The following is a 19,469-nucleotide window of genomic DNA, read 5'->3' as shown; positions in this document are numbered from 1 at the left end:
TTCAAGACAAAATTACTAATCACATGAGCAAATGCAGTTTAATTAAAGAAAGCCAGCAAAGGTTTGTGAAGGGAAAATCATGTTTAACTAATTTGCTGGAGTTTTTTGAAGAGGTAACAGAGAGGGTTGATGAGGGCAATGTGGTTGATGTGGTGTACGTGGATTTTCAAAAGGCATTTGTTACAGTGCCACACAACAGACTTGTGAGCAAAGTTATAGTTCATGGAATAAAAGGGGCAGTAGTGACATGCATATAAAATTGGGTGAGTGACAGGAAACAGAAAGTAGTGGTTAAAGGTTGTTTTTCAGGCTGGAAGAAGGTTTGTAGCCTAGTTTCCCAGGGGCCAGTGTTGAGACCCTTGCTTTTCCTGATATATATTAATGACTTAAACCTTTCTGTACAGGGCATAATTTTAAATTTTTCAGATGGTACGCAACTTGGAAGCATTGTGAACGGTTAGGAGGATGGCGTAGAACTTCAAAAGGACTTAGACAGTTAGGTGGAATGGGCAGACAGGTGGCAGGTGAAGTTCAATGTGGAGAAATGGGAAGTAATTCATTTTGGTAGGAAGGAAATGGAGAGTCAATATGAAGTAAAAGGTACAATTCTGATGTGAGTGCCAGAGTAGAGGGACCTGGGCGCATATGTACATAAGTCATTGAAGGTAGAAGAACAGGTTGAGAGAGCAGTAAATAAAGCATATTTATTAATGGGGCATAGAGTATGAGAGCAAGGAGGTTATGTTGAACTTGTGTAGGACACTAGTTGGGCCTCAGCTGGAGTATTACGTCCAGTTCTGGAATTAGAATAAGCACAGAAAAGATTCACAAGGATGGCCCCAGGAATGAGGAATTTAGTTATGAAGATAGATTGGAGAAGTTGGGATTATTTCTCTTGGAAAAAAGGCCAAGAGGAGAAGAGATATTCAAATCATGAGGGGTCTGTACAGAATAGATAGGGCGAAATTCTTCCCACGGGTGACAGCATCAAGAACAAAAGGGCTCGGATTGAAAGCAATTGGCAAAAGAAGCAAAGGCCACATGAGGAAAAGTTTTCATACAGGGGATAGTTAGATTCTGGAATGGACTGTCTGAGAGTGTAGTGAAAGCTAGTTCAATCGAGGTATTCAAAATGGAATTAGACTGTTATCTTAAATGGGAAAATGTGCAGTAGTCCGGGGAGAAGGTGGGGGAATGGCATGAGGTGAATTGCTTATTCAGAAAGCCAGTCCAGGCACGATGGGCAGAATGGCCTCTCTCTGTGCTGTAACAATTCTGTGATGTAGTGTCGTGCCTCAGGTCTCACGTTTCAAGTATAGGGAAAGTACTCTGCATCCCACCTGACACATCCAAAAATGGCTTCACCTGAAGCTATACCCCAGTAAGCCTTACTTTGTTTTGTTTGCCCAGGGATGGTTATGGCATTTGTGAACACCTTTCCTCACCACTTTTTTTTAGACGTTAATAATGACGGCTGCCTTTATTCTTCCAGCAATTTGTGGGCCAGTGTAACATAGGGAGATGAAATAATGCTTATTGGTAATTTTACTGGAAAGTTGAGCAAGGAGAAATTTTGCCCTTAATGACTTCTGCTAAACATATAAATGGTTGGCTCAGAAATGCCAATCTTTATAGAAAACTTTTGTTTCACTAACTCAAATGTGGTAACTCATGACAACAAGAAAAGGTTTCCTGGAACACCATCATGTGAAATTGCTATGTACTCTATCTTATACACTATTTTAACCCCTTTGAAATACATGATTGTTCTATAATATCTCACAAATGGCACTTGCGTACAAAAGCATTTAACCAGTGCAGGGTCAGAGGGAATGAGTCTCTCATGATAATTAAGTGCCTTTTTATATTGGAGCTTGGATCTGCCCATTGATTAATATAAACATACAAACAAGGAGCAGGAACAGGCCATTCAGCCCCTCAATCCTACTCTGCCATTTAATATTTGGGGTGGCATTGGTGGCACAGTGGTTAGCACTGCTTCCTCACAGCGCCAGGGACTTGGGTTTGATTCCTGGCTTGATTTATTGTCTGCATGGAGTCTGCACATTCTCCCCTAAGTGGATTTCCTCCAGGTGTTCTGGTTTCCTCCCACAGTCCGAAAGACGTGCTGGTTAGGTGCATTGGCCATGCTAAATTCTCCCGCAGTGTAGTGACTAGGGGATTTTCACAGTAACTTCATTGCAGTGTTAATGTAAGCCTACCTGTGGCACTAATAAATATAAATATAAATAATAAAATCAATGCTGATTTGATCGTCACCTCAAGTCTGCATTCTGGATAACCTATCACCCCCTTCTTTACCAAGAATCTATCCGCCTCTGCCTTAGAAATATTCAAAGACTCTGCTTCCACTGCCTTTTTCAGGAAGAAAGTTCCAAAGACTCACCACCCCCGAGATAAATCTCTCCCCTCATCTCCGTTTTAAATAGGCGACCCCATATTTTTAACCAGTGACCCGTAGTTCTAGATTCTCCCCGAGGAGAAAACATCCTCTCCACATCCACCCTGCCAAGACCTCTCAGGATATTACACGTTTCAATAATAAACCCAATGAAAAGTCAAGCCCTCACCTCCTCTGAAAAGTCACCTGCTGCCAAGGTTGAATGTATGATTTTATTGAATTTAAGGTCGAGTTAGATAGATGTGTGATAGGCAAACACGTCAAAGGTTATTAGCAGGGGGGAGAGAGAGAGCGAGAGAGAGCAAACAGGAAATCGGAGTTGAGGCCACAACCAGATCATAGAATAGAATCATAGAATACCTAAAGTGCAGAGGAGGCCATTCAGCCCATCGGGTCCGGACTGACTCTCTGACAGAGCATCTGACTCAAGCCCTCTCCCCTGCCCTATCGTTGTAACCCCACATATTTACCAATGATAATCCAGCTAACCTACACATCTTGGGACACTAAGGGGCAATTTAGCACGGCCAATCTACCTAAACTGGACATCTTTGGACTGTGGGAATAAACTGCAGCACCCAGAGGAAACCCACGCTGACACGGGGTAAACATGCAAACTCCACACAGACAGTGACCCAAGGCCAGAATTGACCCCTGGCCCTGTGAGGCAGCAATGCTAACCACTGTGCCGCCCTTAGTCTTCCAGCCATCATCTTATTGAATGGTGGAGTGGGCTCGAAGGGCCGAGTGGCCTACTCCTGCACTTATGTTCCTATGAAACTCTGTGTGTATAATATCGCTTTCCAATAATACACGATTCTAAGTGGACCAGTCACTCAGAAATCATCAGTGAGAGACCAAGCAAGAATGACTGAAATGTTTCCCAATGCAAAATGGCGGCTGCTGCCCACAAAATACTTTCCTGTGCATACTGTACAGGGGTGGCATGGTGGCACAGTGGTTAGCACTGTTGCCTCACAGCATCAGGGACCCGGGTTCGATTCCCAGCTTGGGTCACTGTGCGTGTGGAGTCTGCATGTTCTCCTCATGCCTGCGTGGGTTTCCTCCGGGTGCTCCGGTTTCCACCCATAGTCTGAAAGATGTGCTGGTTAGGTGCATCGGCCATGCTAAATTTTCCCTTGGTGTACCCAAACAGGCACCGCAGTGTGGCGACGAGGGGATTTTCACAGTATCTTCATTGCTGTGTTAATGTAAGCCTACTCGTGACAATAATAAATAAACTGCAAACTGGGTTACGCTCTCAGACAAGTTTTAGGTATCACTTGCATCATAGTCACAGACTCTTGGATCTCATACAAAGCCATCCTGGGTTGTTATTACTCCAGCTATTAAAAAAAAATCACAGTTTCCCTGCTCCCTGCCTCTCATATTGAAAGAATTTAACAGAATTGGAGAATGCTGAAGTTTCTCACCTGCTGCAGCTCCTCAGTGTCGGCCATCCCGAATTCTCTCCCACACCTGTTGTAAAGGTCGGCCAGATTTCTTTTGGAGTGACTTCAGGAACTGTCCCCCTTGGAGCAGCCTGAGCGAGAAGTCAGCAACTGCACCTTTCCGAGTGTGCTGTGGGGGTGTTTGATACCGCTTCCTGCGTGGGAAAAGTTGGACGCCTCCCGATCTCATTACCTGATAGCGAGCAGTGAGAGTGAGTGATTGTAGCTTTCAGGTTGCATGGGGGAAGGCAGAACGGTAAAACTGGGCGTGATCGGGATGTTGAATTCATTCTCCTGCAATTACACTCACATTAATTTCACGGCTAGAAAGTGTGCTGTTGTAATGTGACACACACACATATCAAAATCAAAATGATTTTTTAAAAAATTATGTTGATTGAGGGATTAATGAGGACCAAGGAACACTACACTGCTCTTCTAAATATGCATGCACAGACATTATAGGCAATTGGGTTAAAGTGTATCTTTAAAATAGCGTATTGCGGTGTTAGAGATCCCAAATTCTCGATAAAACCAAAGTCCTGACTGCCCTCTCATTGTGATCTTGCGGACTCTATGGGCAAGTCTACCTTGAATGTTATACACTGCACTCCCTTTTCAGTTATCTTAAAAATTTCTTGTTGATGTTTTGTTCACACTTCAGTCCCACGCTCCTGATCTACGGGTCCTCGGTGCGGAGGGGGGTAGGAAAGGCAGAGGGCCTCCTCGTGAATCCGCTCCAGGGCCTGGCAAAATGAGCCATCGTAAGAAGTTTAACAACACCAGGTTAAAGTCCAACAGGTTTATTTGGTAGCAAAAGCCACACAAGCTTTCGGAGCTCCAAGCCCCTTCTTCAGGTGAGTTGGAATTCTGTTCACAAACAGAGCTTATAAAGACACAGACTCAATTTACATGAATAATGGTTGGAATGCGAATACTTACAACTAATCAAGTCTTTAAGAAACAAAACAATGTGAGTGGAGAGAGCATCAAGACAGGCTAAAAAGATGTGTATTGTCTCCAGACAAGACAGCCAGTGAAACTCTGCAGGTCCACGCAACTGTGGGAGTTACAAATAGTGTGACATGAACCCAATATCCCGGTTGAGGCCGTCCTCGTGTGTGCGGAACTTGGCTATCAGTTTCTGCTCAGCGACTCTGCGCTGTCGTGTGTCGCGAAGGCCGCCTTGGAGAACGCTTACCCAAATATCAGAGGCCGAATGCCCGTGACCGCTGAAGTGCTCCCCAACAGGAAGAGAACAGTCTTGCCTGGTGATTGTCGAGCGGTGTTCATTCATCCGTTGTCTTGATGCTCTCTCCACTCACATTGTTTCGTTTCTTAAAGACTTGATTAGTTGTAAGTATTCACATTCCAACCATTATTCATGTAAATTGAGTCTGTGTCTTTATAAGCTCTGTTTGTGAACAGAATTCCCACTCACCTGAAGAAGGGGCTAAGAGCTCCGAAAGCTTGTGTGGCTTTTGCTACCAAATAAACCTGTTGGACTTTAACCTGGTGTTGTTAAACTTCTTACTGTGTTTACCCCAGTCCAACGCCGGCATCTCCACAAAATGAGCCATCAACAGGTCCAGGCAGCGGGTGACCGAGGGGGTTGTCCGACCCGACTGTCTGCCCCTCTACCGCAGCTACATTCACAGCCGGGTGTCGCGGGAGACAGGACATGTGGTGTCCGAGGGCACCGTCAAGATCTTTTGTGTTCATTGGGCACCGCAGGGACTGGGGTGTATTATTGACCCCTTTAATCACATTTTGGTTTGGGCCGTGATTCTCCCATCCAGTTGTGCTAATTTTTCAGCACAGCGACTGGGAGAATCCCGCGGCAGCCGATTCATGGGGTTTGCGTGAGCGTTCGCGCCCTGCTTGCGTCTTCCAGCGTCGGATTTCCGGCGGTGTCTGCTCTGAACCCGGAAATCGGTGGGGAGACGCACAGACCATTTAAATGGTCATTTCAATTTCATTTGCATGTGATTAGCGGGTGTGGGACTGAAGACTCTGGGTCTACGAGTGTCTCCCACTCTGCCAGAATGTTTCACTCAAGCAGGGATTACACTAGGTCCCACTAACGGGGAACTAGCGGCCCGCACAAATCTCCAGCACCTCCCCCCCCCCGATCCCCCCCGCAGTGCCGACACCCACAGCAGGCTGCCCGCCCCTCCTCGGCTTACTCCACCCCCCAAATCCGCCCCGACCGTTGGCCTCCTTCCTTCCCCCACCGATCCCCACTGCAGTGTGGCAGCAGAAGGCCCCTCACCCTCACCAATTACCCCCTAGAATACCCCAACCCATATGCTCTGCCTGCTTGGCACTGCCCATGCTAGATCGTCAGGGCCAAGGTGCCCCTGGGCACTTTGCCCCTTGGGCAGTGCCACGGGCACAGGCTGGCTCTGCCAGGTTGCCAATACAGTAAGAAGTTTAACAACACCAGGTTAAAGTCCAACAGGTTTATTTGGTAGCAAAAGCCACAAGCTTTCGGATCCTTAATGGGCACCTCCTGCACGACCCTCTGGGGGGGGCCCCGATTGCCCCCCTTCACACCAGCAGGCGGAGGTTCGGGGCTAGGCCTGGGGATGGTTGGGGGGCCGGTAATTGTGCCATGGAGGGCTGAGGAGCCGGCGCTGCAGGGGACGTGGGGCTGGCCAGCGATCGAGCTGGCCAGCAACTGGGAAGACATCAGTGCAGGGCCACTGCACATGTGTTAATCTCGGCACTGACAGATCGACACATGCACAGTAGCTCGCTCAGCCTGCTGATTTCAGACTTTTTCAGCAGAATGGGCCCCGCCCCCTGAAATGTAATGATATTTACGCTGGTGGCCTCTACAGTGCACAGAGTGTGGGAGATTCTTCTCTGAACTCCCATTCAAAAAATCAGCATAAATTACCCCCGTTTTTACACCAATTCAACACTTCGGAGAATTCCGCCCTTGATGTTTTAAGTTTCCTTTTTGGGGTTTTTTTCGGGCAGTTCCCTCCTTTTTAGGGGCTGCCCTTTTTAATTTATCCCTGAGTTTATTTGATTTAGTTTATTTGATTTGCCAAAAAGACAGACTGCCCTCTCAGGTGGACTCACATGGTACAATTCAGAGAAGAGCAGGAGAGTTCTCCCCTGTGTTCTGACCAGTTCTTATCCATTAATCAACATCATTCAAAAACAAATTAATGTAAGATATGTCTTCAAAAGTATTGTCAATGCTTCACTTTCAGATCTGGTTGTTTTACTAGAACTTCCAGTATTCTATGCAATGGTCTAAAAAGAACAGGCTAAAAGTAATTTACAGTGTTTAAGGGCACTTAAACAGAGGGTGGCACATTGACACGGGGAGTGGCATGGTGGCACAGTGGTTAGCATTGCTGCCTCGCAGTGCCAGGGACTCGGGTTCAATTGCAACCTTGGGTGACTGTCTGTGTAGGGTTTGCACTTTCTCCCCATGTCTGCCTGGTTTCCTCTGGGTGCTCCGGTTTCCTCCCACAGTCCAAAGATGTCAAGTGGATTAGCCATGGTAAATGTACAAGGTTATGGGAATGGGGGCCTATGTAAGATGCTCTTTCGGAGAGTTGGTGCAGACTCAGTGGGCCAAATGACCTCCTGCTGTACTGTAGGGATTCTATGAAATCTCTGATTTGGGTTCAGACTGTTATAATTTATCATTATCTTTGTAACTTAAAAAATCACAGCTGTATAAATGCTTGAAAACAGAAAAGCAGGTAACGCAAAAAGTAGGTAAACAGAGCTGGTGTATATAATATCCAATTAATGTCTGCAATCGATCTCTTAATGTTCATTCTTGATTTCCATTAACTGTCGGTGTATGTATGCTGCACCATGCTAGCGCTGTGTTTGCCAAGTGCAGTTTTCAATGTTTATAGTGGGCCTTCTGCACCGCTGATCTTAGGAAGCTCCTGCAGTTTGTATTTGCCCATCCATATCTGTGTTCATAGAAATCATAGAAACCCTACAGTGCAGAAGAAGGCCATTCAGCCCATCGAATCTGCACCGATAACAATCCCACCAGGCCTTTCCCCGCAACCCCACATATTTACCCCATTAGTCCCTTTAACCTATGCATCCCAAGACATTAAGGGGCAATTTAGCATGGCCAATGCACCTAACCCACATATCTTTGGACTGTGGGAGGAAACCGGAGCACCCGGAGGAAACCCACGCAGAGACAGGGCGAACGTGCAAACTCCGCACAGTGACCCAAGCCGGGAATCGAACCCAGTCCCTGGAGCTGCGAGGTAGCAGTGCCAACCATTGTACTGCTGTGCTGCCCCCAGGGTGCTAGCAAACGTAATGGTACCAGCACAATAAAAAAGTGCCTTTTCTCTCTCTGCCTATATCTTTCTCTTTCAATTTTTAGTTCTCTGAGTTTCACTTGGGTTATTTATACTTCTTTGATTCCTTCATAGAATAGTGTATACACCATGGAATATTCAAAATGTCAGTGCCAGCAACATAAAGCAACCTTGACTCTCTTTGTCTGCACATATTCTGTTTTCTGTTATTTATATTTCTCTGAGTTTCCTTTGGATAACATCTCATTAACTCTCCCATTTGAAGCTGTGTACACACTGTGAAATATTTACATATATGTAAAAAGGCTAGGCCAAAGAAACTATCCAAAATAAACATTTTCTGAGAAATGATCTGCCGAGAATGATCTAGAAATTTAAACACCTGTGGCAGAATCGTTAATTGTGGGATTGAAGGAACTTGGTAAAAGAATTATTCAGTTTTGTTGTCTTTGGCTTATTAAGATGTTCTGACATTTTTGAGTTTATTTGAATATTTTCATTGCTGATATATATATTTTGAATCATAGGGCATGATTTTCTGCCCCCCCAGCACCCCTCACCCTCCTGCCATCCCCCCCCCCACTGCCCCCCCTACCACTGCCCCCCCTCCGTGTGGCATGTTTTCTGATGGTAGAGGCAGCTTTTGATTGGTTGCTGGCGGGATCTTCTGGTCCTGCCGATGTCTGCAGTGTGGTTCACCTGCCCCACTGTGGGGTGGGGGGGGCGGGGGGGTCACATCGGTGGGACTGGAAGACTGGATGATCCTACCTGTGGGAAAGGCTGGAAAATCTTGGAGTAAAATCAAAATTAAAGGATACAAGATTGTTACCTGGCACAAAATGGACTCTGGGAAAAGACATTAAGATGTGCTGACTTGGGCACAGACATTGCACAGCAAGTTAAAACCTGTTAGTGTCTAAATTGCTGCAGGAAACAGCCCTTTGTTTTAAATATTCTAAGATTGCCCTTTGTTTTAAATATTCTAAGATTGCCCTTCCTACCAAAATGAATTACTTCACTGCATTGAACTTCATCTGCGACCTCTGCCCAATCCAACAACTTGTCTGTCCTTTAAAGTTGTGTCCTAGTCAGATCTTGAGGCACCTTAGCTTGAGGTAAAGCAGAACCAAAACAATGAGTTTTTGTAACGAGATCAGTCTTTGATGGGAGAAAATAATGCATAAATGTAAGTACTCGATGTATAATGATGTGTTAACTGCCAATGTTCTTGTCTACTCTGTGTATAACAATGTTTAACTGCCGATGTCCGTACTTGTCTACTCTGTTGTACCTGTTAATTCTCAGATATTTTCAACCAGTTTACTTACTCCAAGGTTTTACCCCAGTGTCCTGTTAGCGCGAGTGGGCGAACACGACCACTTCGGACTCAGAGTCAGGTTCAACAGCGGTACAGCTTTATAAACGTCGACGGAGGTGCAATCAGGACATACAAACAGCACTGTCCCGAAAGCACTATGAAAGCCTGCCGCAATGGGCTACAGTTATACTCGAACTTTGACACGTTGTATGATTCAAATATTAATGTTTTATTTACAGTATTTGACTCTGACCATTCTGTTTGATGTTTTAAGTAAGAAGTTTAACAACACCAGGTTAAAGTCCAACAGGTTTATTTGGTAGCAAAAGCCACACAAGCTTTCGGAGCTCCAAGCCCCTTCTTCAGGTGAGTCTTCAGGCGACTCACCTGAAGAAGGGGCTTGGAGCTCCAAAAGCTTGTGTGGCTTTTGCTACCAAATAAACCTGTTGGACTTTAACCTGGTGTTGTTAAACTTCTTACTGTGTTTACCCCAGTCCAACGCCGGCACCTCCACATCATGATGTTTTAAGTACAGTATCAATGTTTAGGTATGGTAATCGTTTCTGTCCAATGAGTTTATCAATGGGTGTTTGGCTGATCTCAGGAAGTCTTTTGAGGCTAAGAAGGCTTCCTGATATCACTTGATTAGGTCAGTGGTGCTGATTTGATTAGATGAGTTTCCTTTGGTGCCACCCTGTCTGGCTCCCTTTTGTGTGTTAGACCTTGTTTGCATTTTAAAAGCATGCCTTGCCTGTTTGTCTGGATCTGTCCCTTTTAATCTTTAATGGAGGGGTTCTGAGTGCAGTTTGACCTGTTTCATATTATATACATAACTTCATCAATTTGTTGTCCGCTAACAGTTCCCCCCTGTCGGTCGGAAGCGGACTTGTCTCGCCTCCCTCAGACCGATTTTCCCCTTTAACATATTTTGTGTCCGGTGCTCCCTGCCTCTGCACGCTGCAGTCATGCAGTTTAGGGGAGCCCCGAGGTTTGTCAGATTAGGTGTACGCAGGAGAAATTCTCCCGATTTGTCAGTCGCCCCACCTCGCCAATCGTTCTGATTAGTTTTCTTCGTGCTTTGGTTTTCTTGTGTTGGCGGTGTGTATAACACGTCACTATTCCCCAAGATATTGCGAGTATAAGTTGGATAGTGACTAGTACATGTGAGATTATCCGGATCCAGGGGTGAATGTCCACGTTTAGGCCCCAGTCCCATACCCTCTGTGCCCATGTTTGGCTCTGTAGGGTTGACACTGTTTCGTGCTCTAGGGTTTTGATGTGTGACTGTAATTGGTGGTACAGCCGAATGGAGTGTCCCACTTTGAGGCGGAGCTCCCTCAGCACTTCGGTTAGGTGTGGGATGGGAGCCTGTTCTGGCTCTCGGTAGTATCTGAGCTCATCTCTCAGTGGGTCCGTGGCATTAAGTGTCAGAGTCTGCCTACCTCGAATGTTGGTGATGTGGGCCTGGCCAATGGTGACTGGTCTGCGAGGGGTGAAGCAAAAGTTTGGGCTGGGGATCGGACATGTCAGCCCGTTATATACAAAGGATGTCTTTGTTGTGGCTACGCAGTACCTGCCTCGTCCTCCATATCCTGCCCAGGCAAAGTGTGGATCTGTCGGTATGATTTCTAGAGTACAACCCTGTGTTTAATTAAACCCACATTCAGCTGCCTCTCCTTGTCCCAGTGGGTGAGGGCAAATGGTTATCTCTCCCCTTTGTTGGCATCCCGAGAGGGAGGCGCTTGACATCACGCCATGCCTTGAGATGGCCGTGACTTCGGTTAGGTGGTAGCGGAGGGAGGTATTGCCCCTGACAACGCCAATGTTCTCGATCTGGAAGATGGGGAATGGTCCCGAGTCTGGTGTAACTATCGGAATCAATAGGACCATCCCTACTCCTGTGCCCTCGCTAACCTCGCAGTCGGGGATTACTGGATACACCCGCGTCATTCCTTTCAGGGTCCGGTCATCCAGCACCCCCTTCTGATCTGCGAGTTGCGCTAGCTGGGCGCTGTCGATCCAGTCGGGCACCTCCCCCCTGTGTACCTGGTCCAGATTGTGTCGTACTTGTGCTACCATCCACTGACCATACGCATGGCACAGTTGTCCCTGTTGTACCCGGGCCGTGTTCTCTCTCTCTCTATCTATGAGGCGGTTAATGGTACGGGCGTGCGCTTCCAATATTGTGATCCCATCCAGTTGGATATGGGAGCCCTCCTCCCCTAAAAGAGCCTGCTCGGCCTGTTGGTCTAGTCACTGCTGCAGGATATCTTTCATCACCCCCTTTAATTGTTCGATCTTATCATTGAGGCCCTGTATGTCAGTAGAGTTGACCACTGTGGATCCTGTGTTTATTCCTGTGAAGATGTCGTTGACTGTGTCCCTTTTGTTTCTGTGTGTGCGTGTGTGTGTGTGTGTGTTGTCTCTATAGTGTGTTGCTCCCATTGCATCTGAGGCCCGCTTTATGGTTTCCCCACCCAGCATCTGATACATATTTTGTGTCTGTTCTGAACAGTATCCCGGCAGCCGGATTCCTGAGATATCGATCAGAACAGGCACGACCTCGTGTCTCACATTGTCGTACACAATTTCCCCCTTGTTCCACAGCACCAGTCCTCCCTCCGGCCCCTTGCTTTGCAAGGGGCAGGGTAAGATTTCGAGTGCTGTGGTCGTGGGGGCCCGTGTTGTAGGAAGCGTAAAACATACGTATAGTGAGACTGCAGGAGCCTCAGCTAGTCCATAATATCCGCAAATGTCAATGTCCGGTTTAAGAATGTCACTTTGTAGTGGGGTCTGTGGATCTTCAGGGAGGGCGCAGATGGTTCCGAAGGTGCAGCCAGTGTTGCTCAGAGAGTCCGACCATTGGACGCATGCTTGGTGCATATCTAGTGTGCAGGTGAGGCAGATCACATCAATGCCTGGATAGACCTGCAGCCACGCGTTGAAATGCGTCCTACTGTCCTCGAGACATGGTGTGGCCGGCGCGCACAACGCCTCGGATGTGTTGAACATTATTCCGTGGGATTGTTGATAGGTGGTGTAGCCCCGGAAGGCAACACTCAGGAAGGTCGCAGTGAGGATCATCCTCCAAGTGGTCCACATGGTCCTGGAGAGGGGGTTGGGGGAGGGTATATAAAACCTGGTGGCCACCAGACGTTAGATTGATATCAAATGACTAACTTAATCTATTTATCTATTCATGTTTATATTCCTATATACATATATACGTCCGTGCCACGGTTGGCGCACGACTCCTTTGTGCCAAAAATAAAAGTTGTTATTCCGACCTCCGCTGTATGGACACAGATGGTTAGGGGCCAATACGTGGAGTGGTCGGAGCATCCCTGTCTTTACAGTCAGTCTGTCCTGTCCCTTTTCCGTGGTGGTAGGATTTTAATTGTGACCAATGTTTCCAGCGGCCCTTTCCCTTAACATCATAGAAATCATAGAAACCCTACAGTGCAGAAGGAGGCCATTCGGCCCATCGAGTCTGCACCGACCACAATCCCACCCAGGCTCTACCCCCACATATTTACCCGCTAATCCCTCTAACCTACGCATCCCAGGACTCTAAGGGGCAATTTTTAACCTGGCCAATCAACCTAACCCGCACATCTTTGGACACAGAATGTCACTTTGTAGTGGGGTCTGTGGATCTTCAGGGAGGGCGCAGATGGTCCCGAAGGTGCAGCCAGCGATGCAAACATCGACACAGGCACATATGTCGCTGGTAAGGATAATCTCGTGGGGTCCTATCCATTTTGGTGCAAACCCGGGTCGGTCTGGGGCAACCCGAATTAAAACTTTATCCCCTACTTGTGGGAGGGTGGTGGTGTGACTGACATTTTGATCTCTAGCCTGGTCTCTAATGGCTTGCTGCTCTCTGGCTGCGTGGTGCAGATCTCGGAGCTGTAAGTCTAGTTGCTGTACATATCTCTTGATTTTGTCCCGAAGGGGTGCCATTTCCTCCCCCCCCCACGGCAATGTTTTCTGGGAGTCGCATTGCCCTCCCGGTCATTAGCTCAAACGGGGTGAGCCCTACGGTACGACCTGGGGTGGCCTGTAGGCTCATCAAAATACAAGGAAGGACATCTACCCACCCCTGACCTGTCTCTGTAATGGATTTGGCTATCGCATTTTTGAGAGTGCGGTTCATCCGCTCTACCATTCCAGCACTTTGAGGGTGGTATGGGATGTGGAATCGCTGTCGGATTCCTAGGGCTTTGCAAGCGTGCTTCATCACCTTGCCTGTAAAGTGTGTCCCCTGGTCGGAGTCCAGTTGCAGCGGGACTCCCCACCTTGGTATTATTTCATATGCCAGGATGCGGGCGACAGTGGTCGCCCCGCAATCCCGAGTTGGAAAGGCTTCTACCCATTGGGTGAACTGGTCTATGAGGACTAGGCAGTACTTCTTCCCGCGACTGGTGGGTAGGGGGCCGATGAAATCAATTTGGAGGTTTTCCCAAGGTCCCTTTGGTCAGGGTTGGTGAGCTAATTTAACTTTCAGGGGCCGACCGGGGTTATGCTGAGCGCATATAATACATCTTTGGCAGTGCTTAGCTACATCTCGCCCCATCCCTGGCCACCACCAATCGGCTGATAAGCGGGCCAGGGTCCCATCCCGGCTGGAGTGGTCCGGTTCGTGGTGGAGTTGGAGTAGTTCAGCCTGTATGAATGAAGGGGCAACTACCTGGTACCCTCTGCGCCATACCCCATTCTTATCTAGGGACGCCCCTGCCTGCTCCCACCGTGCCACCTCGTCTGGGTCAGCGCTACCCTGGAGTTTACGAATGTCCACCTCTTCCATGGGTGGAGTGGTGATGGTGGCTACCCGCGGGAGGGCTTCCCCAGCTGCAGCTTTGGCAGCATCTGCTAGTTGGTTTCCCTTTTGCTCCGCAGTCCTCGCCTTCTGGTGGGCTTTTGTTTTAATTACGGCTGCTTCCGAGGGTAACCTGGATGCCGTTGCCAAGTCTCGGATTATGTTTTCGTGTTTTACGTGCCCCCCCACTGCGGTGATGAATCCGCGCCTTTTCCATGCCATCATATAGTCATGGACCACCCCGAACGCATATTGGCTGTCTGTATATACATTTATCCGTTGGTCCCTTCCCGCTTTAAGGGCCTCTGTGAGGGCTATAAGTTCAGCCACCTGAGTGGAGGTATCCCCACTCAGGGTGTCCCTTGCTATCAGTGTCCCTTCCTGATCTACCACTGCCCAGCCTGTGCGGTAATGTCCCTCTACTTGTCTTCGGGACCCGTCTACATATAGTGTGAGGTCGGGGTTGTCTCGGGGTTGGTCGTTAATCCCTTCCTCCGCTTCAGTGTCTGGGTTAATTGGACAGTGGTGCGGGCTGCCCTCTGGAAGGAACCCCTCTGCAGGGTTTCTTCCGGTATCTTGCACAATTTTAATGGACTGATCCCGGGGAAGGAGCACTGCCTCCCAGTTGGCCCTCCGAGCGTCCGAGACAGTTCGGAGTCGACCGGTATTCAGTAGCTCAACTATAGTGTGTTTTGTGTGCAAAATGATCTGCCCTAACATAGTGATGGGTTCACACACCCTGACTGCCCATGCGGCACAGTCCAGGGCTGCCACACATTAGTGCAGTCCTTTGGCTACCGGGGACTGTCGGGCGGAGTAGTATCCTACGGGTCGCATGGTGCCCCCACATTCTTGGGTCACCACGGAGCTGTAAAATCCCTCCTCCGAATTGTAAAAGAGGTGGAAGGGCTTCGTTATGTTGGGCAGGCACAAGGCTGGGGCTGCTAGTAGTTCTGATTTTAGGTGGGTGTATGCTGCCTCCTATTCAGGTCCCCATGGTCTGGACGATATCATTTTTAAAGTCTGCCAGAGCCTGATCCTGCTCTCGGCGACTCTCATCCAGGTTTGCACACCAGGACCCATTCTGGTGCTCTGCCTGAAGCCGGGTCCAATAATTCTCGGGCATCTTGGCTCTTACCAGCCCTGCTATGTCCCGGTCATGTAGGTTATGACACAGTTGCATTTCCTTAATCTTCTGCCAGAAGATCGCATTACTGTGTCTGGGCTGGAGGGTCGGGAGTTTCTCTAATAATTTAATTGTGTCTCCCGGTGTGAGTGACACATAGATCATTTTAATCTGGGTCTGCCGCCCTCGCCCATCTCTCCCTTGTCCCCCAGGAACGCATTCGATCTTTAAGGGAGCTGCCCTAGCGTCCTGGGGCGGGGGGGTCGGTGGTCAACGGGAGGTTCCCCCCTGTCGGGCACAGTGAGCCCATTTCATCCATTAAGCATTCCCAATCGGGACACTCCTCACTTGGAAATTCATGTGAGAAGTCGGACAGTGCTGGCAGCACGGGGTTAGCAGCCATCACAGCGGCGCGCTCTCGCTGTGCGGACTGGTCTTGCTTGTTCTGAACATATTTATGAACTCGCCCTGCTAGAGTGATGTGGGCTTTTAATATCAGGATCCAAGCCTTATCATCTTTACTCCTCTTATCTTTCGCCCACCATTCCCGTTGGTTTTCAAGTGGGTCTTGGGGTTTCCACCTTGCTTTGATCATGCTTTTAATTAGTGTCTTATTTTTGTCTGCTAGATAGCGGGGGAGGGATCCTTCTGGTCCTCATTTGAAGGTGGTATCATTGCTATCCATGTCGGGTCTCTTAACTAGGACCAGTGGTATACTAATCCTGGCTCTGGTGCTTCTCACGGATACTTGTGTGGGTATCTCTGAGGTTACTGGTTTGGTGTTCCCACTGTCAGTGTGTTTAAACTTTCAGCAGCAACACGCAGAGCCCGTCCTGCGTGTAGCGGGGAGATTACCGCGCACAGAGGCAGGTGAGCTCTGACCACGACTACAGGGGCCGGGGCCACCCTTTCCTTGCCAACTCCTATCGCTAAGTCAATCCTCAGAGCCTCGCCGTTTCCCTATCTCCTCGGGATCACCCTGACCTGGGTGCGGACAGGCGTGGAATTGACCCCAGATAGGAGTTCCCCTGGCTCATAGCCGTTCTTTTGCGCTACCAGAGGTCTCCTGCTTGTAGTGGTCGAGGCACTCACAGAGGCTGGAGACTTAGTAGTGCCCGGACATGTAGCAGACTCCTCGCAGATTCTGCCCCCAGTGGCCCGAACCTTTCGCACCTGCAGAGGTCCTACCCGACTTGCAGCGCCCGGACTTGTACCGAACTCCGAGAGCCCGATCACACTGGCCCAAACCTAGATGTCCTCCCGGCTTCTACTATTCTCAAACTCTGTCCTGTCATAGGTCAGTTAGTTTATGGTTGGGTTCATCGTCAGGGGTACACGGAATGTAATGGCAACACAATCAATCACAGTTCGCGACCCCACTCGCCCGCCCAAAAAGAAACTTAAACACTACTTTACCGCTGTACAGCTATTGAACGGACTCTGTTCACAGGTTCAGATCGCGGCAGCGTGAAACACTGCTCTGACACTGGGAATGCCCGCGGATTTAAATGAGTAAAGATACTCACCCAGTGCCCAGAGACGATGTTCCAGCGACGGTCACGATCCCGGACGAGCCCCCAATTGTTAGCGCGAGTGGGCGAACACGACCACTTCGGACTCAGAGTCAGGTTCAACAGCGGTACAGCTTTATCAACGTCGACGGAGGTGCAATCAGGACATACAAACAGCACTGTCCCGAAAGCACTATGAAAGCCCGCCGCAATGGGCTACAGTTATACTCGAACTTTGACACGTTGTATGATTCAAATGTTAATGTTTTGTTCACAGTATTTGATTCTGACCATTCTGTTTGATGTTTTAAGTACAGTATCAATGTTTAGGTATGGTAATCGTTTCTGTCCGATGGGTTTATCAATGGGTGTTTGGCTGATCTCAGGAAGTCTTTTGAGGCTAAGAAGGCTTCCTGATATCACTTGATTAGGTCAGTGGTGCTGATTTGATTAGATGAGTTTCCTTTGGTGCCACCCTGTCTGGCTCCCTTCTGTGTGTTAAACGTTGTTTGCATTTTAAAAGCATGCCTTGCCTGTTTGTCTGGATCTGTCCCTTTTAATCTTTAATGGAGGGGTTCTGAGTGCAGTTTGGCCTGTTTCATATTATATACGTAACTTCATCAATTTGTTGTCCACCAACAGTCCTTATTTGCAAGATGGACAAAGGATAAACACAAGTAAAGGTTCAACAAGTTTATTAATAACAACACTATTAACCGTTAAATTACCCACATAAAACAAGAGGATACCCCAGCAGATTCAAGTATACTACCCGTAAAGATGGTTTGGTTGAACTGCAGGCCCAATTCTCTGAGTCCCTCTGGTCCGTCGTCACAAAGGTGAGTCTCGATGGCAGCTTCTTCCTTCCTTCCTTCTTCGGGCAGTCTTCCGAATGGGCAAGGCCGCCTCCTTCATCGAGTCTTCGCTCCTGTGTGTCTCACAGTGTGTCCTTTTATCCCCCAGCCTGCTTGCCTTTCCAGAAACTTCTCTGGCTTCCGGCCAATGAGGTTCCAAGAGGGGATTCCAATACCCAGTGGGTTTCTTGATGTCTGCCTGACAGGACACTAGGGTCCGCCCCCAGGTGTCTCATCTCCATGCTGTTGAACTTGTTATCAGATAAGGTATCTACAGGAACTCTTGGTGACAGAAAGTCTGGCTCGATCTGGGCTTCTAACAATAGGCCGGTGCATTTCAATGAGGTGCAATGATCACCTGCTAAGTATCAGTAACGACCTTTGATGGGTGGTTGATGGGTCAGGCGCAGACACGTTTGTGTATTGTACGGTTGACCTGCTTGAGGTTTGACTGTGTTTGATTTTAATGTGCCCAATTCTTTAATTTAGGATATCCAATTTTATCAGCCTTAAAACTAGGCCCTGTTTATATCACCACATTCCCTCCTCTTGATCCAATGAGCGTCAGTGAACCGGATCACACAATTCTCACCAAACCATCTCAACAAACATGTACCCCGAATCTGGGGTTGACAGTATCATCCCTAACCCACAATAGTACCTAAAAATTTAAATGAAGTAAAATAATTTAAATAAATAATAAGAAACAATACATCAATCGGGTATATACAAAACAAAGCAATAAACAGTAAAATAATTTTAAAAACAATAAGAAACAATACATCAATCGGGTATATACAAAACAAAGCAATAAACAGTACAAAATGACAAGTGACTATACATATTAAGTACAGATGGAAGAGTATCAAGGCTCTTGATTGTAGAGCCTCTCCCGATGTCGGATGGCCCTTGCCGAGTCCAAGTTTTTGCAGAAATTCCTTAGGACGATAGGGAAGCCAGAGCAGTCTGATTGTTGTTGGAAGAAAACGTGGTTGGAAAACTTCCAAGTTGCTTCTGTAAATCAACCATAAACTGGTAACACTGAACGTAGTAGGTCAACTGGGCATCAACATAGTCATGCAGGTAATGAAGGTGATGAGCATGTGTACTGCTAATTCCTTCAAGCAAAAGTCTTGTGATCCCTGCCTGGCGATCAAATTCACTTTGTGTAATTCGCATTTCGTGTTCTGCTGTTGAACAAGCCTCTGAGACTTTTGCCTTCTTCAGTCTTGCATTTGCTGCATCTAAATCAAGTCTTTTATTCTGCAAGAGTTTACGTTCTTTAGATATTGTTCTGTAGTCCCCTTCCAGAAAGTTTCCAAGGGGTGCCAAAAGGTTGGCCTCTGACGAGTGTACTTCCACCGGGCGTGGGATGAACCACAGATATCTGGGGTCTTCTGGTCTTTGGTTGATGTGGTGTCTGTGGTTCAATCTGAGACGAGGAGTCCCAGACAACAGGGAAGTATGTAGTTCATTCTGGGGAAGATCAAGGTAGCACCTGTTAATTCTTATTAATACCTGATTCTCTTTTCCTTTTCTTTACTAGAATGTCGTATGACTCCTCTTTTTTAAAAATAAAACGAAGAAATAAGTAAAGGAATAATAAAAGCCCAATAGTGTCATACGAAGGGTTGGTCGGCAATCAATGTTGA

At 47.7% G+C, this 19,469-nt stretch overlaps 1 protein-coding gene across 1 annotated transcript in view; it reads right to left on the bottom strand.

Moving 5' to 3' along the window:
• trpm5 (transient receptor potential cation channel, subfamily M, member 5) overlaps positions 1-15,046 on the bottom strand; it is a 128,828-nt gene extending 113,782 nt beyond the window's left edge. Inside the window, 2 exon segments of the mRNA XM_078221371.1 lie at positions 12,214-12,592; positions 14,256-15,046. Coding sequence (XP_078077497.1) covers positions 12,214-12,592; positions 14,256-15,046 — 1,170 coding nt within the window.
• Positions 15,047-19,469: the final 4,423 nt, after the last annotated feature.

This window comes from Mustelus asterias, chromosome 9, assembly GCF_964213995.1.
Source record: "Mustelus asterias chromosome 9, sMusAst1.hap1.1, whole genome shotgun sequence".
NCBI lineage: Eukaryota > Metazoa > Chordata > Chondrichthyes > Carcharhiniformes > Triakidae > Mustelus > Mustelus asterias.
This window is presented reverse-complemented; position numbering and strand designations above follow the sequence as displayed.